The sequence below is a fragment of the Amphiprion ocellaris genome, chromosome 19 (genome assembly GCF_022539595.1).
Source record: "Amphiprion ocellaris isolate individual 3 ecotype Okinawa chromosome 19, ASM2253959v1, whole genome shotgun sequence".
Lineage (NCBI taxonomy): Eukaryota > Metazoa > Chordata > Actinopteri > Pomacentridae > Amphiprion > Amphiprion ocellaris.
In genome coordinates, this window is record NC_072784.1 from 6231925 (window position 1) to 6258523 (window position 26599).

The window sequence follows — 26599 nt, forward strand, 5'->3', positions numbered from 1 at the left end:
CAGAGAGCATCATTGCAACATCGTAGCTGCATGTTGTCGTTTTTAGCTGATTTTTAACACATAGCTGCCGACTACTTCCTTCCCAGGCAGGTTGTGAATGATGCTGCATTCAAACAGGCCCATAGCTGTTTGTGTTGTAGGCGTCTTCTCCTTGCTGACAAACCCCCCCTGTCCATACGAACCAGATGTTGCAGATGTGTGCCAGCTATTAAACTGGAAAAATATCGCAAGCAAGCTGGTAAAACCAACACTTGGGGTGAGAATTGTCCCTTGACTACACGAGACGGGTTTCCATTATTCACTACAGCTGATCTCTGCTAAATTATGTCAGACGCAAACACGGCTAGTGGCGTAACACGAGTCATAAATTACATCATTGCTGCACGCTTCATTGCCTCGTCTGGTCGTTCTTGAATTCCGTCACGCAGACGTCGCTCTTGGCATCATTTGGACCACTTTCCGATGACATGCGGCTGAATGCGAAGTCACAGAGCGTCTTCTGTAATGATTTTGCAGAGGAGAGAACACGTCTGCCACAAATCAGACCCATAAAACCCAGAGATAGTCAGGATCAGACGGCCAGCGATGCCCTCTGAATGGCTCGTCTGTCCAGAAAGATGTGCACCGGAATAATAAGCAAACTGATGCTTCTTTGATTTTCAGATTCCTGACGTTTATCGCTGTTTTGTCTTCGCTTAAAGTTTACATGTGACTTGTTAAGCATATGGTTTGCTCGTCTGAATTCTTTGGCGCGGTGCAGACCAGCAAGGAGAGCTATCTCAGTGGGATTCCCTTGAATTCTCCATTCGCATTCCCACCTCTTCCTCTCTGAGTCACTCCTGTTCTTTCCGACTGTACGCTTCTTCCCTCTCAGACCGAGTCCAAAGCACATTTCACTCCCACCCGTACTGACTGAGCTTCCTCCGCACTCCGTGACTCTCTTTCTGTCTGATGCACTCTGTTGGTGGTTTTGTGTCCTTTTCTTTTTATTTGATCAGGCTGCGATGGTGTTGCAGCTGCTTCGGCAAACAGAAGTATTCAGCGCTATTATTTTCGATGAAATAGCTTCAAAATGTTCTTTCCCTTCGCAGAATGATGGTTGAATGGACACAGATGCCTCTTGAGAATGAAACAGACTTATTTTAAAGGTGCAACAAAGGCTCTGGGGTTTCACACTGCCCTACTGTGTGGCGTGGAGTGAAAGGCTTAGGTCTTTTCAATGCTGCTTGGTCTGACTGTTGTCTACAGATGGGGGTCTTTGGATGTTGCTTAATTGCAGACGAAACCCCCACAGCTGGGCACAGATGGGGCTGCGGAGGCACAGGGTCCGATGATCAAGACAGTTTTAATGTGGTCTGAGCTGGCGCTTGGTACATTCATGTGGTCTCAGTCGGAGCCGTTTTTTACAGAGCGGCTGTATGGAAGCGATTTGGGTTCATCTGGGTGTTCAGACAGGATACATTGTAAATACACAGTGATTAGCTGCATGTGGTGAACTGTTGACTCTGCTGGCCCGTCACAGGCATGTATTTTCTGCAAACATTTCCACATTTTGCTTTGACAAGTTGTGAAAGAAAACAAAATAATAGCAGCAGCAGCAAAAAAAAAGAAAGAAACAAGGCAGAGCGAATCAAAACAGGAACGTAACGAGCAATTATGGCACATCATTTGTAAACATTTTCCTTCCCCCTGCTGAGAGCCTCCCCATAATTTTAAATTGTTCCATCAATTAATTGACTGGCTGGAGTTGGCTTTCCTGTTGGTTCAGCTGCTCCTCAATGAGGACAAAGCCTTCTGCGGTCGCTCTGCCCTCAACCGCCGCCAGCAACGGCCCGGAGGAGACCAGATGTAGCAGGAGGGGAGAAAGAAAGAGAGAGAGAGTGGGCAGCTTCTCAGAGAGGAAGTGCTCCCCAGACCCCGAACACTTGTCCAAACGTCACCCCTGACAGGTGGGGAGCAGAACAGTCCAGAATCCCCCCTTTTGAGGTTCCCTTATGATAATACAGCGAAGAATTGCAGTCATATTACTCAGCAGGACTTGAGGCGTCTTGTGTGTTGCGTGCATGGCTGGGTGGCTTACAGCTTCATCCTGTCGCTGTGTTATAACAGAGTGCTGTGGCTTTGATTAGTGGGCGGCATGTGTGGTTTTGGGGAGACTGGCTGTTCCTGCTGAGTAGAGCATCAACACTTCATAATGGCTGCTTTGTATTATTAATATAACTACAAACAATATTTCCTCTGTCCACACACCGTTTTATTTGGTGTCGCAAAGAACAGAGAAGTTCACCCGCATGATCGGTGTTTATTTTCAAGTGTACTCTAGCTGTAATGCACATCCAGGGGTTCACTTCTGTAGTTTGTTGTTTGGTACATGTAAAGAGTGGTGCTGATTTTTTTGAAGTTTGCCAGAGTAACTGTTTGCTGCTTTAAACTTTATTGTTTAGGTGCACATAATTTAGTTGTACCCACAATTATAGACTGTGCTTTTATGGTGCTGAATAATACATAATAAGTGCTAGTTTATACACATTGGTCATTTATTAACATATCATGCAACTGATATTAAACAGGAATAAAAATACAGATGAATGTTGTGTTCTCTTTTATAAGGATGAGCTGTATTCTAAGTAATGAAATTAATAAAAGCTTGCATGCAGAGACAATTTAGAGTATAAAGCTTGTGTGCTTGCCACCTGTGCGGACAAATTACGTCATTTTAGTGGGTGATAACACTACTCAGCATACATATTTTAATACCCAATAGCAATAAATTGCAGCCATTACAGGGTTGTACACGGGACTGATACACGATAACTGTAGCGAACTAGCATTAGCTCACCCTCACATGTCGTCTAGTTCACATCCTCTTGTCTTCGGCTTGATACTGCTGCATCGCCTCCCAAACTCTCCTGTGTGTCTCCTGAGTGTTTGGACTCGTTGCTCTCAGCTTTCTCTGACTCTCTTCTTTTACTTTGAATCTAAAAAAAAAAAAAAACTTTGAATCTGACGAAAAGCCATAGACCGAGCAGCAGGTACACCATCGCCTCACTGGTCGGGCCGTCGTGCTATGACGACCCCACCCACGATGAGACGGTACTCAATTGTAATGGAAAATGACCTAAACTGAGTCGTGATTTTCTAATATCACATCTACCAATGATGAAACCAAGTCATTTCTATCTAACTGGGTGGGCTGCCCAGAGACATACAGACAGACCTGCTTTAATGTCAGGCACACTTGTTTATATTCAGGAATCAGATTGGTTGCGTTGTGGGCAGTGTGAGTTTAACATAAACCCTTCCTATCAATACACTAAACACCTTACTTGATGCAGTAATTGTTTCATAAGGTGGTCATGCGATTAATCCTAATGAATAAATCATTGACTGACCCAACATGTTCATTCCTTAAAGGACAAATCATGTCCAGATGGGAACCCTGGCTGGGCAATAACATATGAAGAAATGCATATTTTGTGAAAAAGGCAACATTCAGGGCTTCAACAGTGTCATGTTTTTCTATATGAAAATGTCCGGCATTGGCTATACGCGCTTAACTAGGTTTGCGTCATACATGTCTGCTGTGTTAAAGTGTTACTGGCTGCAGCAGTATTCTCAAACGCGTGTGATATCCTTCACATATCAGTTGTACTGACTGGGCAGCAAGTTATCCTCTGACCTATTTAATGCTCAAACACATGCAGATGCTCTTCTCTCAGTTTATCATTCTGTGGCTTTCCACCCTCTGTGTAGTGAAGAATGATCACCCCTGCTCTCATACCTGAAAGCAGACACGATCTCTATTTCTGTATTTTATGTAGTCGGCCTGCTGGAAGCCATAGTTAATTACAGTTCATAAAGAATTTAAATTAGTGCTCAGTAGAACCAGGTCCAGGATGAGTCAGATCAGCATCTATACACTTGTACCATATTACAAGCTCACACTGGTTGTGTGCCTGAAGCCGCCCTGTCAGAGGGAAAGAGTGCATAGAGTGAGAACATCTCTTTGGCCTTGGAGAAGTGCTAATCCTCCTGGGTGGTTTGGGAAAGACCTTCTTCAAAGGCCTGCTCTGTTAACCTGGCTGTGATGGTTAATGGGTCAGAATTGGATTAAGGCTGAATGTGAGGGAGAGAAGCTCCAGTGAGAACTAAACAGTTTCTTGCCTGCAGGCTCTTTTCCTATCACTGCTGCCTTGCTGTTCTACATGCTGGCCCTCCCACCACCCTAACCCCCCTATTTCTTGCCTATTTCCCAAACTACTGCTCTCTTTGAAGTTAGAAACTCTACTTGGGGCTATTTTTTCTATCAGAGATGGTAGCATGCATATCCAATGTCAGTCTAGAACCCCGTTTGACTTTGGATGCCCTTACTTGTCTGCAGACAGTCTATACTGAAGTAAAGTATACTTGGCATCAGGTATTTTAACCGTGTCTTATTTTACCGTATAGCTGAGCCTTATGACACTGGTGCAGTGAGACAGGTGACTTGTAGAGATCATTAATGTGTCACATTGACAGTTCAGTCATATTTATTTTTAAGTATAGTTACTCATATTAATGTCACCAACATGTTAGCCAATAGGATGCCAGAATAAACAGCAGGGTTTTCTCTACCATAATAAGATGTGGGCTCAGTGTCTGAACCAGCTGAGCAGAAAAAAAGATGCTGAGATACGTTTTGCTTTCATTTCTGGTCACCATGCTTCTCTGCTCTTGTTTGCTTCCTGTGTCAGGTTTTACCGTTGGCTGCTCACGCACACACACACACACACACACACACACACACACACACACACACACACACACACACACACACACACACACACACACACACACACACACGGTCTCAGCGAACCAGATGAAGTGAAGACAGGGTGTTACTCTACCCTTTTTGGTAACAAAGGTCCTAACTGGGTGGGCGAACAGGCCAAAAGATCATTTGATGGCGATGAAGATCAAAAGCAATGATCTAAATCGCAATTTTCTCGTCAGATTTAGTTTAACCCTTATGATCACGAGTTGTACAAAACTAGTCACTTCAAGTGAAACGGACAACTCTCAAATATTTGCATCTTGTTTTCTCTCGAGTTTTGTTCAGAAAATTTCTGATTTATATTGCAGCTTTGACATTTCTTTCAGAATGTCTGTCGACCTTTTCTTTGTCCGCCTTGTGGTCTGGTGTTTCTAAAAATGTGTCCGATGAAGCTGCAGTCTAAGATGGTGGAGTTGGAGTCCATTTGCTGGGATGAGAGACTTGTTGGCAAGGGAGCTGGATGACATTGAGGACCACAACATTGTGCAGGGACTAGCTGTTTAGCAGCGATTAAAATTTAGGAAAACATTTTTACATATTGCACTCTACGTGTTGCATTCTGTACTGTTTCTCGGAAAAGCTGATTCTATGCCAAATTAAGATAATTCATGATTTAAGATTGCTAAATCACCCACCTCTAGGCCTAATCATTAGGAAACTAGATTAGAAGCACATTACCTATTTAGGAGTTAATGACTTTCTGTACCCCTGTGCGAAATGTTTGCAATTTTTAAAGTGCAGTTTTTTAGAAACAGAATCTTAGTTTTAGTTTTTGTTTATGTAGTTGTATGTCTTTACAGAAAAGAATTAAATTTCTTCATTGGGTTTCCTATTGGTAAGAAGTGTGGTGGATCTGTGCCTAGCTTACAGTGGCGTGCTAGCACCACAGAGTCGTTTTATAATTACACTGGTCCATGTTATCCACCTCTCTGGACGGCTGAGGTCTTGAGGTTGCGGAGCAGTGTGTGTTGAAAGGCCTCCCCTGTCACATTCCACTTTCGATCTGTGATTGAAGCTGTGGCATTAAGCTTGCTTCCTCCTTCGTTTGTTTGTAGGGGTGTCTGAGATTATTATCCTCTCTCAGCGCTGTGCCCAGGTGAGATCACTCAGCAAGTTTGCACAAAGTCTCATTAGTCCTGATAAACATCCACACATGCAAGAGTCATTTCATTTTCCCTAGAAACAGAGGTGGAGGTACCGTGGCCAGAGTGTTCCTGCCCAGCTGTCTGATGGAGGAGGGTAACCTGAGATTAATTCTTCGACGTGCTGGCTCTGCTTTAAACCTGGATGGACACGGGTTGATACGATTAACTCTAACTAACCTCAAGCAGATGGGGGTCTCTCAAGTCTCCACTGTTACCGGCTGACGGGTGGTGGTGGGGGGGGTGTTGGTGCAAAAGCCACAAGACGCCAACAGCTGACTGGAGACGTCTGTCCGTGCCTCGGCCTGACGCTTGAGCCCCTTCAGTTCTCAGAGGAGACGGGATCAGAAAAGAGATGTTTATATTCACACCAGATCACATTTCAAATGGCATCTCTGCTGAAGTTGAACAAATACACCACAGGATTCCTGTGTAGTAAAAAAAAAATCACACTGCACATACACAGAGAAGCAAATCTGATATTTCAAAAATGTTTTTTTTTCCTCAATAACAGTCTTGCCTTAGATTTAGAAGAATCTTAAATATGTGCATGGACTCATAGTTAGTCAGTATCCGTTGCTTGCTCTTAATGACGCTTGAGGTTGGCTCTGACGATGTGTAACTGTCTGGCTGATAAGAGCTGTGGTTTGCTTCGCAGGAAGTCAGTTATGAAGATAACTTTGAAATCCAACCAAAACTGGGAGTGTCGGATGATTCAGCTTGAGGGCAGATGCTGTAGACACTGTAGAAGACATGTTCTGAGATGTGGCCCAATATTTACTTTTATAAACCTTATTATTATAGTCAAAGCATTCTGTGTACAAATTAAGTGTTCAGAGCTTGAGGCTTAAATAGTTGTTGAGAAATGATGACTTTTTGTAAATCAACCCAGATGTTACTTTCACTGTTTGTGTTTTCAATAAGTTCAGATATTAGGTTGTGTAATGGCCACATGTTTGAGGGGTGATCAGAAAATTCAGAGACTGTATCTGATTGAAGTATTGCTACCATCTACATCCACAATTTCTACAATTATACAGTTTCATTTAGCAGACGCTTTTATCCAAAGCGACATACATCTGAGAGTAGATACAACACAAGCAAGGATGTAGTAAGAGCAAGCAACCTGGATAAGAGCCGTAAAACAACCATCAAAGTAGTCTACTTGTGCTGTGATACAGTAATCCTAGTAGTTCTACAATTCTTGTAGCACACCCTGGAAAGCATAAGTCCTGGTATTTAAACATATCAAGCAACATCCAGCCATCCATTTTCTTCCGCTTATCTGCGGTCGGGTTGTGGAGACGATGCATGAAGCATGTCATTCCAGACTCTCTGCTCCAGTTTGACTATCAGAACTTTTTGATCACTATTCATAATGGAAGCACTTGATGTGTAAATTTAGCATCCAAACCTTGAGACTATGAGAATGGCTTTTTGTAAGTGAACCTAGTTTTTATTTACACTTTGGTTTCTCACAACTGAATAATTCTAGTTATGAAACACAAGTTATAAAATTTGGCTGGGTGTAGCATTTTCTTAACATTTACACATCCTTTTACTTTGCGGCATTCCACAGGTTTGAATAGCGGTTGTCTAGCTGCGTGGCAGAAGCCTTAAACTATGGCTTGATTGGACAGCCCAGGTTCTGACAAATGCTTTCATCGATGCACGCCTAAATTTGGGTCAGACATGACGACACATGTCCCGCAGACACGCGCCCGCTACTTTAAGCATGACTTGAAGTGCATTGTAAAAGCTGTTTATGGCATGCACCTGCACACGGCGGCATTCGATCATGGCTTTTGATGTAGGGACCACCACTGCATCTCAGTGAATCATTGGGACTAGTTAATGTTGACCCATTGCTATTAATAAACACCTTACATCACAAAGGAGAAGAAGGAAGGACATGAGTAGATCATTGTGTGGCGCTTTCATCTATGATTACGACATGATTATCCAGATTTTCAAAAACAGCTAAGGGTCCTCTCAGTCTAACACATTCATTGGCAAGGTAGATAGTAAGAGAAGGGAAAATATGGCTGGGTGGTAATGATGTAACACTACTCCCAGATGAAGCTGTGAAATCATTCTCAGAAACTAAAACTCCCAAGGAAACTTGGAGGAGGGGAGAAGTGAAGTAGCAATATTTTTGGCAATTAACGCAGAAGTGTGTTGGTCCTCAACTTCTGTTAAACAGGGTGGTACTATTCCCCCCTCTGCTGCAGCTTGATCCAGGCCTTTCCTCTACTCTCCTCCATTACATCAGAGCCGACATAGGAGCCAAGAAGCTAGGAAAGCCACGCAGCCACTCAAAACAGCTCGGGTCCCGGCCAACAGTGGTGCAAGCTTGCAGAAGCCTGAGCTGTGCCTCTGCTCTGCTCACTGTTTTGACTTCTCACTTAGCGATGATGGTACTGTGGAAGACTTTACTCGCCTGGATGACTCTCTGTTAGGCACGCTGCATCACACAGAGTGGAAAGAGAGAGTGATGTACTATGCAGGGGTAACAGGAATGCCGCTAAAAATTGCCATTGTGGCATGGTTTCCCACTATTTGGAGCTGAAAATAGGAGGGGTGGACTCTTCTATTATGCAATTACAGTGGACTGTATCACGGAGGGAAAAGGTGACGTGAGATGGATGAAATGTTCTCACACTAAGAATGTTGCCAGCCTCTTTCCTCTCACGTGTGGAAGTGTGTGGTTAGTTTCCCCATGTCGTCAAACAGGTTTTTTTGCAATGGAAGATAAGCTTTTCTCTCAGTTCATGGATTTGTTGCAGTTGTGCGTCTTTGTGTCTGCGTTTTGTCTTTGTTTAAAGACCGGTTTGGTTAGCATGCAATGTTAGTTTAGCAGTAGTGTTTCTCACAGGTTAACTATGGTTGTGACATTTAGTAAGTCATTTTTAATAATAAAGTTTTATTCTTACTTCTTTAATAGTTTTATCTTTAAATGTTTTTTTAATCCATCATAAATTCCCACATGTGAAGGTGACATCCTGAAATATCTTGTTTTTTCAGACCAACAGTTAAAAGTAGGGTCAACCAGATCGGTTTAGTCAAATATCAAATTTGATGTTCAGCATTTTACCACATTTTAGTGCCTGTATAGTTTGTTTAATTCTAAATTTTGACACTGATTTTCATTGTTACTGCAAATGTATGTTGGTTCCAAATAGGGATGCAGATTTTGAGCAATGTTCTTATTGGATAGTTGGCAGCATCATCAATCCATATTAAATTAATTACGCAAACTGAATACAAGAAAAATCATTCTATATGCTGACATTGCTGTTTTGTCGATGGACATGTTACATTAGCTACAATACCAATATATCACTGGGTTGTAGAAACACTGTCCGAGGAGATACTAGCTTGTCATACCTATATTGGAAACCACTAGGCATCACAGAAGTCCTTGTCGTGGTGGCCCATTGCTAGCTAAGCCTCCACAATGCTCCAAGGCTTGCCAGCACAGAGCTGTCCATAGTTCTAGTTCCAAATACTGGTTATCATCCTGCTTGATTACTAATAATCGGTGTCAGTGGCAGTTGTGAAAACTATATCAGTCCAAACTTCAGTTTACTTTGAAAGCAGACTGAAAAGCCAATTAAGTTTGTTTTCATTAACTGCTTTAAAGTGAATAAAGGGGACTGTATTATGTATAATTGTAATTAACAGAGTAGAAGAAACTAGAAACAAAACATTTTTTGCCACTAGCTCAAAAATACATTGAATAAGAAAAAACTTGTTTGTTTTTTCTACAAGGGAAAGATGGAGACCAGTCTTCTGCAATTATTTTCAGTCAGGACAGGTTTAATTATTCATTCATGACAGCTGGTATTGGCCTTGTTTCATGCATTCCAGAGGCAAGGGCAAAAGAACGAAACAGTCACGTGAGTTCAAGAGTTAAGTCCATCTCCCACTATGTGCATCAACAATTTTTTTAAACTGTCAAAAAGAGCGTAAAAACCTTTTTGCGAAAACTTTTTGTGTATTTTGCCGTCTCCATTAACCTTTTCTGATGTGAAGCTTCAAGATGCAAACAAAAATATAAAGTCAGCTGTTGTCTGAATATCCAGTGTTTTGGTCACTCTATTTAACATCTGTCCATTATTCCATTGGTTTCAGCTGCCATCACTATGTATCATGGCACCTAAAAAACATCCAAAATAAGGTTAACTTCCTGCCCAGTTATTTATCTTGGCTGATTGCCCAAACATTAACAATGTCTAGTAATTACTGAGCTTTAATGCGACATCATTTTCTACCCGTCGCACGTCATCTATTTTTTAGCACCACCTGGCAGAACAGGTCTCTGCTTCCTCTGCGTGTCTCGCTGCGTTTCACGAGATCCCTCATCACTTTTCCAGCAGGTGCTGAGTGTGATGAATAATGATATATGGCTTCTCCTAGTCACGGCCTTTTATCCCTTTATGAAAAGAAGCTGTTGGGAGATACATTATGTCTTCTGTCTTTTCTTTCCTCTAATTCCGAAATTTTTTTACGCTTCTGGTCACAGTGATTTGGTACAACAGATGTCCCCAGACGTTCAGCGGCAGTACTGGGATTCTAGGTTTCCTTGTCCTTTCTTTGTGGTATTTAATGGACGTCACAGACATTATGAGCTCCTTTAGTATGTTTTATGTCTGGTTCCCTCTCCGCTTCAATAGTTGACAAGATTCCTCTTTCCTTTCCTCAGTCAAGGCACGTGTGAGAAGGAGATGGAGCGTGTCTTTTGAATGTCTGTGCAATTTTTGGTACTTGGAAAGAGGTGATCAAGGTCTCATTTTGCTTTTTTGAAGTGTTCCTTTCTGTTTTCCTCTCAGTGTAAAGTGATGCACTGGGAGATTATGTTACTCTTTTTCCTTCCTAATTTTGTAAATCTTGGAAATTACTGGTCTGTTTAGAGGTATTAGAAGATTTTCCTGGCAGTTAGCAGTTCCACTCTGCAACCAATGGCTCTAGTATCTGTCTTCTGTGACCCGAAGAAGTCTTATCAGATTTGCATATTATGTAAGTGGCTTTGCAAAGATCTAAAAACCCGTCAAAGCTTAGATATTTCCCAGTGCCTACAAGTCAAGTTGCCTTAACCACATTTCCACAGTTAGCCTGTATGTACCCCATGAGGAACTGGATTGGGTCCTTGAAATTCTACCCTGCTTCCCCACTCCATTCTGCCTGACTGCCGTTTAAGGGCTAAAGTTAAGTGGTGCAGCCAGGTCTTTATAAAGTAACCCACTTTTGCTATGAACAGGGAAGCTCTGAATGCACTCAGTAAATGGGCATTGTGGTTACCTCTGTCGCAAATGCACAAGACTACCCCATAAAACCAGGCCTTTTTTAGAGTTCAGTTATCTTGTATCAGCCTTTGAGAGATAATTAGGGAGTCAATATATAATTGAGGGACTTTTGAAGTCCGTGGGATATGTCTTGCAATGTTTTTTATGTTCATTCTGATCATTTGTTTACAAATTCCTCAATTATTTTTATGGAAACATTAACTTATTAATTTAAAAAAAAAAATGACTGGATATCACTAAAATGTCAACTAAGTAACCGTCCGAATTTAATAACAACCACCTTCTAATTAACTAAACAATAATACAATGAGCTTAATCAAAAATAGTTTTGATTGTGTTCTTTTTTTTAAATTGAGACAATCATGACAGATATTTTTTTGGCAATATATCAAATTTGATATGGAAAATAAATTGTATCTGTGTCCCAGAAATCACTTTCAACTAAGTTACCCATTACAAAAACACCTCTCAAGGAATTGTTTTAATTCCAGATCACATGACCTGCTCCATATGATGTCATTTCCTCCTGAAGAAAAGTCTGGCCAGACTCCAAGGCTTTCTGAGTTATTTAATATAAAGTAGTGTGTGAGTCAAGTGTGGATTTATGGCATGTCAACATGTTTATTACAATATCTTTATAAACTTTTATAACTTTCAATTTCAATTTTACTCAATTATATATATAATATTTAGAAGAATCTTTCTGTAAAAATACCATGTGGTATTTGGTTATAGGCGGCCATGTTGATTTTAGGCCTGAAAACAGTGAAAATGTCAACTATGATACCTGACAACCAAAGTCCTGCAATTATATATTGACCGTAGGGTTTTGCTGCAGTTCCACTTGTTTGTTACATTTCACATGCATCAGAATATTGAAATAGATAATAAATCAGTTGGAACTTTTGTCTCATTAATAATTTTTTTTTGCTGAGCCTTACAAGTAACTATGGGCTAAAACTGGAGTAATCTCACATCTCCACCACACTGTGTTGATGCTGCCTGCATCTCGTTCTGCTAGAAAAGAAAGAAGCAGTCTGGGTTGTTTGTGTTTCATTAAACCAATCACATTTGTCTTAGGTGGCATTAAGCCCATGATGTAGCAACAATGCCCCTGCAAAACAGTGACAGGGAATTCTTTTGTTCTCACATTTGCACGCAAGGGGGGATGATCACAAGTCTTTTGGTGATGGAATTCACCAAAAGAGCCAAGCAGCGCTACCTTCGATGCTTCAAATCTTCAGCCTGTAGACGTTGTTGTTTCCTGTAGTAGATGGGATTGTGAAAGCAGTAAGGGAAGGAGCAGTTTTTAAAAACATATTCACTAAAACATCATACCACAACAAATACAAACTACTTTTAGTCTTGCTTTTCATGTGTGTGGAAATTGATTTCAGTGTCATTGATTTTTAATCAATCATTGGTCTAATTGTCGAGGTTCTTCAGATTCAGTTTAGTTGCTACATAGTTCCTGGAACTTTTTAGTCAAAGGGGCTATTGGTCAGTCACTGTGTCAGTTCAGTTTATACTGAACTTGGACTTATTCCAGATGAACTGTGCTTTTTCTTCCTTCCTGTGTCAGGCTGAATAGCTGTATGTCTGTCAAGTTGCCGTGCATGGACGCTGTGGCACCCAGTTAATATGAGCCTACAGAGACAGTGAAGCCCAAACAATACCTACCGTGCTGTCACTGGAGACAGATTAGGAGACGTCTCCGAGATTAGCATGTGACAAAGAACAGGTTGACTTGCGCAATCATCAATGACAACTCCGAATTCGTCATCTTTGTTTTCTAGTCCCACAAAGGTTAGGGAGTAGCAGAGAGGGGAAGAGGAAGCCTTTTGTTTATAGAAGAACAATGCTACGCATGAGAGTGTACGGTCCTGGGCCTGGAGTCAAAACAGGGTAGACAGACAAACAGGCAGACAGGCAGAGGAAAGGTTGGGGAGCTGGAAGAAGAATGGGGAGGAGGTGGGGGAGTACTGTTCCCTGAAGATGTGTCTGGCTGTCTGGCGGGGATGGGTCAGTGCACTGGACTGGAGGAACCAGGTGGACAGGAAGCGAGGTTCAGAATGCGGTCAACCTGAGCTAGAAGAGATTTGTTTAGGTTCACACATAGTTACGATTTCATGCGACCAGACGATCGCCTGATATTCTGAAATGCCTCTTCCTCTCCGTCTTCCTATTAGGCTGTGTTTCCAGACAGTTTTGACTTAGGACGTCGATGGGAATGGTGGAATATTACCAGGCGGTGGTCTCTGTTCCCACACCCCCATTTCCTTCAACTCATAGGCTCCAGTGTAATGGTTAACCACAAAGCAGCGACTTGAGGCAGTGTGAACCCTCTTTTCCCCACGGTGTGCTGCTCCGTTCCCATGCTGCGTTAAAGTGACTCTATATGTTTGGTTCGCAGCAGATGTAAGTAGATTTCCCACTTCCATCTTGTCCTGACTAGTGGTTGCTACCATGGCGACGCCCCCTACCCTCCCTCCCTCCCCAAGACATCATGTGACCACTCCCTCCCCAGGTGTTTGGCTTGCGTCTGGTGGACTTCATTGATTCGCCTGCACAGTAGAGCTCTTTGTGTGCCAGCCTGTGAGAAACTCTGCCCATCCTCTCCCCACAGGTGGGACTTTAACTTCACCCCCAAGGTCTCGGTCTCTGCCTGCATGGAGCTGCTGTTGCCACTCAGAGGAATTGATTTTTATTAAGAGACAGGCTGGCAGAGGAAGGAGCTAAGTGCACGCTGGCTGATAATCAGTTGTATGTGGTGTTTGTTTAGCTTTCCCAGCTGTCCTCGGGGAAGCAGCCCTGTTTGGGCCGTAATGTGAAAAGCCATTATGTGACTAATAAGTTGCAGTGAGCCAAGCAGCCAACGAGCGCGCACACACACGACACCCCCACGTTAAATTTCCACTGACAGTTTGTGTTTGTTTTTGCCTGTCGCAGTGTGTACGGCTGCAGGTGCTTATAACACAATGTTGCATTTCAACAGTGTTTTAATGTGTTTTAGCCTTTTGCGTGGGTGAGCCTGTCTGCCTGCAATCACATCCTTAAATTCCTTTCCTGTCTCCTATGGTCTATTAGGCCTGAGAATACTCAGTGAAAGTGCTCTGAGCCTAAAAGGTTTTGGTCATTTATCAGATGGAAGGAATTGTATGTGGTCCCCTTGAAATTATTGCAAGGAGGCACCAGTGATGGAAAGATGGACTTGAAGTGGAGCTGAAATATGATGACAAGTGACAAATTCTGGTATTGGACTGACTGCAAAAAAACTATATGCTGACTTCCTGTCAAAAATCAAATGATGGTTAAATGGTTATAAATGATGGCTTTAAGTAGTGCTGCTTTCTCTTATTGTTATTTTAAATGTCTGTGCCGGTCTCTTGAATGTCTCAGTGGTGCTCATCCTGTCTGTCTCTCTGCGGTAGCGTCTCTCCCCTCCCCTCCCTCATCCCCATCAGTCAGCGCTGCAGTCCCTGGCTGTGTGAGGCGCTGCGACCGGAATGAGAAACACAGGCAACACAGAGAAACCCTTCTCTTAGCTTCGCCTCGATACTCGCAGTCGCTATGACGACAGAGGATTTCAGATGGGCCGAGATGCATGGGGGGGCTATGTGATGCTTTTCCGGACTGAGTTCTGTGTGTTCATGTGACGGACGAAGAGAAAGTTGAAAGCCGTCGAGGAGCGTAATGATACAGTCGTTTCATGGTTCAGCACAATGTACGATGCAGACTCATAGGACACACAATGACAGCACAAGATTCCTTATTTCTGTCTCTAAGATTATTAGAGACAGAAAACAAGTATTTATGTTACTTTTTTGTTGCACATTTTGAATCAAAGTGCAAACAATGAATCACTCGAACTATACATCAGCCAAGTCCAATTTGCAAAGCGAAAGACAATACATTAGTGCTGCTATTTATCGATTAGTCAGTTGCTGGAACATTGGCAATTTTCTTAATAATTTGCAACTCGTCTCTGTCATGTATATGCGATAGTAATAGATTTTTGCAGTAACATGAGGAATTTGAATATGCCAGCTTAGTCTGGTAAATTACAAAGGGAATTTTTCAATATGTTTTATGAATAATTATGAAGGATTAATCAGATTTGAAAATAACTGGAGGTCTGGCAATCATTATTTATCCTCATTTTCTTTATCCTGCTTAATAAATTATATATTTTTGATTTCTGTTTTTTTTAATTACACTATCCGTGATGCTTTTGCAATATTGTTTACATGATATGCATGCCAGTAAAGACTATTGAAAACTGAACTGAATTAAGGAAATGACATCATGTGGAGCAGGTCATGTGATCTGGAATCAACACATTTCCTTGAGAGGTGGTTTTGTAATGGGGAACTTAGTTGAAAGTGATTCCTGGGACACATACAATTTGTTATTTTCCAAATCAAATTTGATATATTGGCAAAAAAGAAACATCTGTCATGATTGTCTCAACTTAATAAAAAGAACACAATCAAAACAATTTTTGAATAAGCTCATTTTATTATTGTTTAGCTAATTAGGTGGTTGTTATTAAATATGAACAGTTATTTTGTTGACATTTTAGTGATATCCAGTCATTTTTTATTAATAAGTGATTGTTTCCATAAAAAATAATTAAGGAATTTGTAAAGACATGATTATAATGAACATAAAAAACATTTTTTTTTTTAACTTTAAATAAAAATGTATGCGTGATATTTCCCATGGACTTCAAAAGTCCCTCAATTATGCATTGACCCAACTTTCCTAAACCTCATGTGAAACATATTCAGAAAGACTGCTTTTTTATTTCCCACCGAGGGCAAGGACATAACTGTCAAAATCTGCAAGATTTAGCTTTGATAGCAGTCCAGTTCATGATGCATAGTGTCACATTTTTGTATTGTGAAATATTGCGCCGTACTATGTTGTTGCTCCCCTGAGACTGTCTCTCTAAAGGAAGGCTGCCATAAATATTTACTGGCTGGGTTTTATTTTTGGGGAGAGGATAGCATCCCCGCTGAACCACCACACCTTCAGAAGTTAATAAAAAAGTTAATTCTGCGTCTGAAGTCGTCCTCAGCCCATATTCACGCCAGCAACAGCTAAATAATTTGGTTGTGCTAAAAATGCCACTCCCTGAAAACAGTGAAGTGCAGCCATGGAACAGAATGATGTGATTCTAGCTGGCATCTGACATGAGGGAAATGAGAGTTTCTGCTTTTTCCGTAATTTTTTAGAATCACATGTGTGTCCATCATGTGTATGCAGGACTGAATGTGTGTGAACAGTGACGTGGGCTTCTCTTCCAACTTTATGTAGAAGGAGAGAGAGCAGATAATTATATTTGTCAGTGTGTGAGCATGAGAAAGCCCGTCCAGGGTGACCAATAAAACATCAGATTTACGATACTGCCCTGTAGGTGCAAGCTCGCCCACTTCCTTTACTTAGAAAAGGCTTCTGTCATCAGCACCCTGTTTCCCATTATGACATAAATTTTGGGGGATTTCTGTGCTCTGGTCAGTAAAGAGGCATTTCCTTTTGACTTAATGACATTATGTAAAGCTTCTGCATCAAGAAAGAGAAATTAATAATATTGTGTATGTTGGGTCATGTAGCTACTGATGATATACCTCAGCAAGGGGTCTGCTTAAATCTGCAAGCATTGCCCAAAGTGGCTCAAAATAATATCATGACGGTATTTGCATATTTTTGAATTTAATCTCCATATAATTTTTCACAACATAAAGTTTCTTTCATTGTTTTCTTTTCTACGTTTCTATTCCTCTGCTTGCCATATGTTGGACAGTTTTCTGCTGCAGGGACTTGAGGGTGCCCAGTAACTACCTCTGTAGATCCCCTTTCGGTGCTGTTTTTGCTGTTTTCGCGTGACAGATAGTAGGTATTTCTGGACCTAAAAAACTGCTGTGCAGGTCTTGGCACTGATTGGCTAAACTTGTAGAATACAAATGCTGATTGGTTCAACTCTGACAAGGACAACAAGCACCATTTTTCTGCCCTATCAGTGTTCTCCACTAAAACTTTGTAATCTTTAACATAAAATTAACCATATAGATTAACATAACAAACCTGTATTGATCTGTTTCCTGCATGCTCATAGAACTAGAGTTAATATGTAGTTAAAGATTGGCTGAAAGAGCTGATTACAAGGTCGTTCATGTAAAGGGTTGTGCCACCTTAACAAAGAACCCCACTCATCTTTCTATTTGTTTATTAGATTTAGCTTCAGAATGGATTTAGTGCATGACAGTTGAAGTCAAAACAACATCATTAGAGAGATTTTACAAGCTGGGGATGGTAAAATTCGGATTTTAATCAACAAGGACTGTCAGAGTGAAGCAGGGAGAAACCCTCAGAGAAGACTCATCAAACATAAATGAGGCCAATCCTGCCATGAAGGGTGACAGGCAGCTCAAACCAAGTCTTCCAAAACCCAGCTCGCCCTTTATGCCAGTCCTCTATGCCAGTGTTCTGAGAACACATAGAGTCCTAAGCACTTGCAGCATCAGTCACTCTACCTCAGAGAGACAGGGATGTTTTGCTGATCCTCTCAGTGAAGCCCTTGGGTCAACTAAAGGAAGTAGTGTACTCAGTGGCTTGCAGTTCATTTGGGAACATATAAAAGCAAAGAAAGCAAAAGCTTTTGTCATGCTTGCTCTGGGGGTCAGGCATATGGGTTCTGTAAAGCGTCTCGAGACAATTTGGCTGTAATTGGCGCTATATAAATAAAATTGAATTGAATTGAATGTCTGATGGTAGAGCGCATGCATAATGGGTATTTCCTGGAATCAGTATATATCAGTGCAAACCTCATGCATGTCACACTTGCAGTTTTAGATTGTTTCACGCTGCTATGTGTCCATGATTACAGATTTGAGCTCTTTCTACTGTTTAGTGTCTGCAGTTTGTTTTTCAAATTACATTTAACTATTCCATTTGCAAAATACACTTCTTTGCTCTAATGCACAACTGTAAAAGGCAGTTTAATTTAAGCTCATGTAAATCATCTTTACACTCTATAATGACTCTGTTTCATCAGTGGAGAATGAGAACTGTAATCTGATGGTTGGATTCCACTGCCTCCTGATTGCTGTCCTTGTACTCTCCCCCTCACTACTCTGCAGCCTCAGACTCCTAATTGGCTTCCTTGCTACTATTGTCTCTGTGCGTCTACCATTCCAGCGGTTTTCTCTCTGTTTTCTGCTTTCAGCAGGAATTTGGCCCCTTGTATGTTTTCATAAGGAGCCTATATAGGTATAATTGTAGTGTTGCCTTCCTGCTGTGTGGCCAGCCAAGGACTGCTTGTGCAGTCATAGGAGGGTCTGCAGGTTTTCCTGGGCTTAGCCTGCTTTAAGTTTAAACTGGCTGTTGTGTGGGCCATGCCTTGCCCTTCTCTGCAGTTGGTCTAATTTTTGTTTTGTCTTTTCTTTGTGCCTGGATGTTGAATGCAGGTTTTGTTGCCACCGCCTTACCTTGCTTTAGAGTCATATTTCCCAGTTGTTCACTATTCTTTCTCTTTACCTCATGTGGATTTATTGCTTTGGGACTTCTAGACTGAGTGTTTGATGTTTGATGTCCCCGCCTGGAAACTCCATCAAATCAATGTCAAGCTTTTTTTAAAACATTAAATACATGGCTGTGTGAAAATTTTAAGCACTTAAAGTGAAGTGATTTTTGCTTTTAAAAATAATGACGTGAACCAGTTCTATTTGTCATTTAACTTAATTCAATGTGCTCAGTTTCTTCTGTCTCCTCACGTAATCCCAAACTGACTCTGCGATGCTCTGTGCTGTCCATACCAGAGTTTTTCATGACTGTTTGGGGTCATTATCATTCTGCAGAATGGATTTGGGACCAATGAGACGCCCACCGGATGGTTGCTAGATGGATAGTCTAAACATCCAAAATGCCTGAATCCTTTGCACTGTGCTGTGTATACTGTCTGCGGCATATGGGCAGAAGCATTGTGGAAACAGAAACTGTCACCTGCTAACTGAGTCCAGCTTTTTCACCTCCCTGAGAGACTCGAAGTGTGCACACACACCTACACACACACACACACACACACACACACACACACACACACACACACACACACACACACACACACACACACACACACACACACACACACACGCATACGTACCTTCCTCTGTTCCTGTTAATTAATTAGATCACTGAGTTGGAGTGGAGAGTGAGGTGTCTCAGGAGCCTGTGTGTGTGTGTGTGTGTGTGTGTGTGTGTGTGTGTGTGTGTGTGTGTGTGTGTGTGTGTGTGTGTGTGTGTGTGTGTGTGTGTGTGTGTGTGTGTGTGTGTGTGTGTGTGTGTGTGCGCGCGCGCGCGCGCGCGCACACATGCTCGCCACTGTGTTCTTGAAGAATGCGACTGAAAGTGATGCGTACCAGATGTTTTAGAAATGAGGTGGGTTTCACTGGAACGTAACACATTCCCAGGGATGTTTGCGGAAAGAAATTCTTCCTCATCTGTCGAGCATGTTCTGCGCCCCCCTCACCCCACGACGGATATGCATCCAGCTTAGTTGACTGTTTGTGCTCCTCTCTCCTTCTTTTCAATCGCATGTGCCCCTTGTGTGTGTGTGTGTGTATAAACACCATGCATTACTGTGTGTGTGAAGCTAGTGATTTGTGTGTTTAATTTTGTTCATGCAGAAGGTATGCCGTCCTCCCTCCGTTTCCTGGTGGGCAAAATTGTTTCATCTCCAACCGAAAGTGATTCAGAGTGATATTTGACTTGGTGTGTGTCTGAGTATGTGTGGCATGGAATGGAGGGCCAGAGGAAAAGAAATGAATGGCTTAAGCTGCCGTCTGCTACTATGGGTGTGTCTTTTGTTCTTTTGTGACCGTCAAGTCTGAGCACTCTTACATGAGGGGACAGGTCGAAGAAAAACCATTTCTCTGTTGGTGCTTATATTTTTGCCAATTGATGAATAGATTTGTCAATTTATCTCTATAAGTAACCAACAAGAGGTGTTAATATGAGCACCTTGTTGCCTTACATCTTACTATGACAGCTTTTGTTGGCTTGTCCTTTAATTTATCAACTATTTCCTATGCAATATATCCTATATATATTTCATACAATTGTCTAAATTAATTGTGAGAATTCAAATTTGAGATTAGCGTAGAGAAACGTGAATGGTAAAAAGGGTCTTGCTTATACAGGGGGTCCTCGGTTTACTTTGTCCCCAACCTGCGGCGTTTTTTTGTTGCATTGGAGCTGGTTATGTGGAACTAGTTTCCGAGTGGAACGGTCGAATATGTTGTCACGCGGTGCTATAAGACGACTATGTTTGCATTCTCCGGTTGTGCGCCACCTTGGATTGTGCTACATTCACTAACTTTTTACCCTTCATTATGGCTCCCAAGTTTAAGTCCGACTCTTCTGATGGCAAAGAAAATGGTGATGGTGAAAGCTGCAGCTATCCAACTAGTTAAACTCGTTTTTGCAAAATGAGTTGTGAGTCTTCACTGTGGCTCTGGATACACATTACAGAGTGAAAACTGCAACAAAAAAATAATAAAACAACATCAGTACATAGAAATAAATCCTTTTAACTTAAGCAGTAAGTCCAAAAATGAAGTTAATTACTTATGACATTGCCTCTGTGGTGTTTACAAAGTAGAGAGCCTTGCATCCAGAAAAGCACGCGCATGTGCAAAACTAAACATCAAAATAGCAGACAGGAAGTGACATCTGTCAACAGACAACTTCAAAACAAAGGGCAACACACCTTGAAAGTGAAATTAGATTTAATAAAACACTCGGACCAGGACGAAACACCGACAAACATCGGCATTTTTAGATCAAGTTGTAAAAACAGTGCAACATATTCTGTTATCTTCTTATAAAATGACTCATACATGCATGAAAGTCATTGTTATCATGACGGCAAAAATCGACTTACATCAATCTGTAGGAACGGAACTCTGACGTAAGTCAAGGACCTGCTGTACATCGTTGTGCAGAGTGAAGGGAAACACAAACATCCCAAAAAAAAAAAGCAGAACACATGTTTGAGACTTTAAATAGTCCTAATTTACAGCATTATCACAGTGAGGAGAGACTGCACTTTGCTGCCATGTGCACAGCTTTTTGCAGCTGAGGAGGTAGCCAGCAGGCAAAGCAGCAGCCTGTGCAATAAGCCATATAGAACATAACAAAGAAAATGGCAGCGATGATATCATTAACACTGTGTCCCTTTGAGATCTTGCCTTAAGTTATTCCAGTTGTAGCTCCAAGTGTATCTGAGCAGATGTTACAACTTTAACTGCATCAGCTGCTGCTTTCGGTACAGTTTCTTCAGAATACCGAAGTACAGAAGTCCTTTGGAACACTTGGTTTCACTTACTACTAATAATGTAAACTACCCTGTCATTTTTTAAAGCTGTATCACTTCTGTTATAATGGATCATTTCTCTTCAAACCAATGAATCAGCCACTTCAATATCCAGACCAATTAGTGGCTCTTCCCCAAAAGGACCTTACTTTAGAAAAACACAAAGCTGTTTCCGTGCGCCTGACTCACTGGCTGCAGCTGTGAACTCCAGACACCCAGGTGGTTACTGAGTTTCCTCATCCATCCACACTCGCACAGGAGGGTGTAAGTGGCTCGACCTCATCACCTCAGCAACGGCCTCCATGGCTCTCAAAGTAGATCAGCAGAACCAGCCTCTCCGATGCAGACAGACTTGTTTGAAACAGAGACTAAACATCCGCTCCAACTGCTTGAAGTCAAGATGTTCGAATGTGACATTTACATATTGAAGTGTTTTTATTCTAATGACACAATAACTGTTAATTGCTGTAAAGCTTCTGTATTAAACCTCCAGCGAGGGAGTGGCTCCCTGTGGTGTTGCTGACAAGGTGTCTTGACACATTGCCAGCATTCTGAGCTATAAATACGCTGTCTAATCAAAGGGGAGAAAAGATTTGTGTAATCTTTTCCAACGTTCGCCTGTATTTGGCTCGTGGCTGTTATGCAGTTGTTCTCAACACAATGTTTTCCTTCTTGAATCCTCTAGTAGACAATCATTTACTGCTGCCTACCCATGCACATTCTTGCATTTCTGCCACTTTCTAACCTATTGTTCTAACAAAAACACTGGACTCATTTAAAAAAAAAAAAAAATTCATATAAGCAGATGAATTTGACATTTGTAGTGGCTTTAAAAAAAAATCACGCTACAGGATTTTGCCCCTTTGTTGTGAAATTCATAGTACAAAACTATGCTTATTAGCAAGAATGCTTTGCGATTTGTAAGATTAGTGTTTCTTTGATGTAATGCTTGGCTTTTTCTCTTCTTTTTCAGTCCTCTGTGCCAAAAACCTGGTGAAGAAGGACTTCTTCCGTAAGTATCAGCTTTTTATGATAAACCTATGTTTCCTTTGGTAACTCTTTGGTGTTCCCTTTTGGATTTATGTAATATGATATGATGATTCACTGCAAATACCTCTTGAACTTGAGAAACTTGGGTCACTTTTGGCTGATAAAATGCCTTCTGTTCGTCATCAGCAACACAAGAGGATCTACTTTTTTTTTTTTAGCTATTTCAGCAGATGTGCAGACAGAAGTGGTGCCAACATAGTACCCCATTGAATTAATAAAAAACACAAACTAAGACTTATTGTAATAATTACTGACATACACTTAAATTTCATCCCTCATCGTAAAACATCACTAGAATACTGGGAATATATTGTCACTTTTCTGCAACCACTGCTTGCTAAAGCTGTAATCCCTCGTGTAGGTGCCTGGAGTGTTGGGAGTGTTTTGGTGTGTTTGGGTCAGGCTGTCATGGTGAATGAGCATGTAAAGGTCCTCTGCTCACTCAGGTGGTTTCTGTGGTGCCCATTCCTGCCATTCCAATGCTCAGGAGCTCAGCAAACATTCAGTTAGGGAGGTGGTGGACGGCGGCACTGAGAACATGGATAAAAATCTCTTTGTGCCCTTATTTGTGAACTATAAGCATCTTTTCTGTTTTTTGTCATTGTCATTGATCTTAGCGGTTAGACTGCATGCTAGAATCACATCTAGATTATTAGCAGCTAGGAAAATGTCACACAGTTATAGACCTGTAAGGTTAATTTGCATTATCATTTATTTTCACAATACTGTTTGAAGCATACATAAATAAATACGTATAAAAAGTCTTTGGTTATCAATAATGTCAAGAGTCAATGTGAAGTCTCTACACCTAACATAACTAAAATTCTCACTTATTTGACTTTCTTGAGATTAAGTAATTCATCTGTTGATGGATTTAGCAATTACCAGGTGGTCTGTTTTTACATGACACCACCACATAAACTGAAAACCACCAATATTGTACAAAAATTCAGAGCATTTTTTATTATATCTAATTATTGATTGATAATGCTTCATATATGAAATCAATTATTTACATTTGCAACACATATAGGACAGCAAATGTAAAACAAGGATTGGGATCAGGAACTGTCTGGGGTTTAGCTTGAGAAGAGACACTGAATACAGTTAGCCAATGTTATTTCATAAACATTTAGAAGAAGCTTTAAATGGAGCGCCGTCATTAATCCTGAAACTGACTCATACCTTCTGAATGAGTCAAATGTTACCGAAAGCAGCATCAACATTTCACCCACATCAAATGTGTTGCATTAGCAGTTAGATTAACATTAGCTTACCCTTTTATAATTGTTAGCAGCTGCCTGCGTGTTTGCAGTTTGTCACAGCTGCTTTGTTGCCGCATCTCATTGTAGTTTGTAGATGACTGTTTTCTTACAAGAACAATAACATTACTCTTAGTGAATGTAAGGAGCTTCTTAGTTACCAGCAGTACAACGGGTCAAACTCATAAATCTACTGAACTCAGAAATCTTTGATGTGATTCCACAGATGCTGTTGATCACAGAACAGTGATTAAACCAGAGATTATTCTAGTTAATTTACCCATTAAAATGTAGTTTTTATTTGTCAATGAAAAGGGTAACATTATGTCATTTGAAATATTACCTTTTTAAAAATTGTTGTCAATTTTTGACTGAAAACGTGTCAAACTGATTCAAAATTGTCCAACGGGACACACAATTGCCCGAAATGACTCAAAAATTGTCCACAAGGACACAAAACTGCCCAGAATCACTCAAAACCTGTCCAAAATGAGCTGAAAACTACTTAAATCCTCTGAAACTAGTCAAAAAATAGTACTAAAGGACTCAAACCTTCAGAATTTACTTAAAATCTGTCTAAAATTAGTTTTAAAATGCATTGAGTAGGTATGATAGATGATGCCACTCCGATAGCATTATGTAATATTGTTAGTGGGCTAACATATATTAGACATGTATAGATTTTTGCATGTTTTTGATCTGTTTTACTTCACGAGAGCCTTGGTAGAAAAGACTTCCTCACATAGAAGTACTGTGTTTGTGTATGATTTGGTGAACTGACTTCGAGCTGTGAGTGAACTGAGCCCACCGACTCGTCTGTTTGCTCAGATTCGTGGCTCTCGTTGGATGGTGACCCTCCATCCAAGGAGATCCAAGAGGTGGTCAACAAATATTGTTTTGCTATAGTTGATATTGACAAAATTAACACCGTTTTCCACTGCACTTTTGTCACCTCCATTGGCGTCAAAATACAAGAGGTTTTTTGAATGATGAGTAGTATGTGACTAGTCTGGATTAGTACCAGAGCAGAAACAAGTGTTGTCAATACCACAGCATCTGTTAAGTGGTTGTTTGTCTCTTCCTAAACTATTTATTCCTGGCATGAGTGCGGTGATGCTTTCCTCTCTCCCTGCAGGCCTCCCTGATCCCTTTGCCAAGGTGGTCGTGGACGGTTCAGGACAATGCCACTCTACAGACACTGTGAGGAACACGCTTGACCCAAAGTGGAACCAACACTATGATCTGTAAGTCCATGAGCATTTTTATGACGCTTCTCATGCGTCTGCTTTCATGGATTTGAATACCTCTCACCTACCTAAAGACTTAACCGATTATAAAGTGTAGTTTCAGACCATGTCTAAGCTGTTACAATGCCCCACAGTTTGCATGTCTTTCTTTATTTAACCTTGATAAGTGGCAGGATTTGCCATTAACAGGATCTAAACAGTAACAGATGAAAACAGCTCTTGAATCTGGCCTCTCACTTATCTAGACTCTCTGTTATGACATAACACTTCAGTCTAAAAATGTTCCTTGGAACAGTATTTAAGGAATCAGAGAAGGAGGGGTGTCTCAATAGTATTTTCTTCCATTGACTGAAACACGTGCATGTCTTGTTGTACCCTGATTGCCTTTTCCCAAAGATGGTGTGTACTGTGAAAGTAACCTGGAAAAAAAAAATAGAGACAGAGCGTGTGAGCGAAAATGTGAGAGTGAAAGTTTCCAGTATTCGCCCGGTGTTTATCCAAACCATCACTCGTAGCCAACAGCGAGAGGAAGCATGTGTCTCCGTTTGTTTGGTTGCTGGGGATACAGGACCCTCTCTCTCTACACGGCCATTAAATTAGCTAGTCATGTCACATTTGACAAGAGGGAAAAAGTCACGCGCACGTATGCACACCTTGGGGAGAAATTGATGGAGAGAAGAGCACAGACTCATGGCTCGGTGGAACGTCTCTGCTCTAATTTGTCCCCAGAGCCTGCAGATACAGCTGAGTGGAATTTACGTGAAAATGACTTGTATTTTTCTGTTCCAGTGATAAGTTTACCATCACCGCAGCCTGTTTTACTGTCTCAGTGTTTGTTCTTATGGCCAGCAGAAGGACTCTCAGGTGGTGTGTTGGAGGAGAGAGGTTTTAATTGACTGAGAGCAGCCTTGCTAGCTGTCTGGCGGGCTCACACTTATTAAAATAGGTCCTGCAACACCTGGTGTTCCCAATACAGCCGAGTGCATTAAAGCTGTTGGCAGTGACTCTTTTTTTCCATTTGTTGTATGCGCTCATGTGAGGGTGTAGAAATTCTGTCTAAGTGTGTATGTGTATATGTGTGTGTGTGTCCAGAGCTGTGGTTTCATTGGTGTGCCGCAGCCAGCAAACTGGCCCATGAACTGTGACCCTGCAGCATTGTTGCAGGATGTGGCCGGCATGCCAAGGATAGTAGACACAGTCTATTTGGCCGTCTGGCTCTCATACTCATTCTGCCTGAGCCACGTTTTAAAAAACAGATCACTAACAACAGCAGGATATGATTGAAATGAAGAACACATGAGCGTAACAGCAGCTCCTGTTGTCATTTAGTAGAGGACGGGGACATGGTCATTATTAGTGATGAAAAGATTAGTCCGACCTTCATCTTTAGTGAAGTGTTTTCCA

General features: G+C 41.3%; 1 protein-coding gene across 1 annotated transcript in view; it reads left to right on the forward strand.

The window, feature by feature from the left end:
- The window catches only part of smurf2 (SMAD specific E3 ubiquitin protein ligase 2), a 63018-nt gene that overhangs the window by 4249 nt on the left and 32170 nt on the right, over positions 1-26599 (forward strand). The window contains exons 3-4 of the mRNA XM_035947701.2: positions 22610-22648; positions 25084-25192. Coding sequence (XP_035803594.1) covers positions 22610-22648; positions 25084-25192 — 148 coding nt within the window. The remainder of the gene's footprint in view (positions 1-22609; positions 22649-25083; positions 25193-26599) is intronic.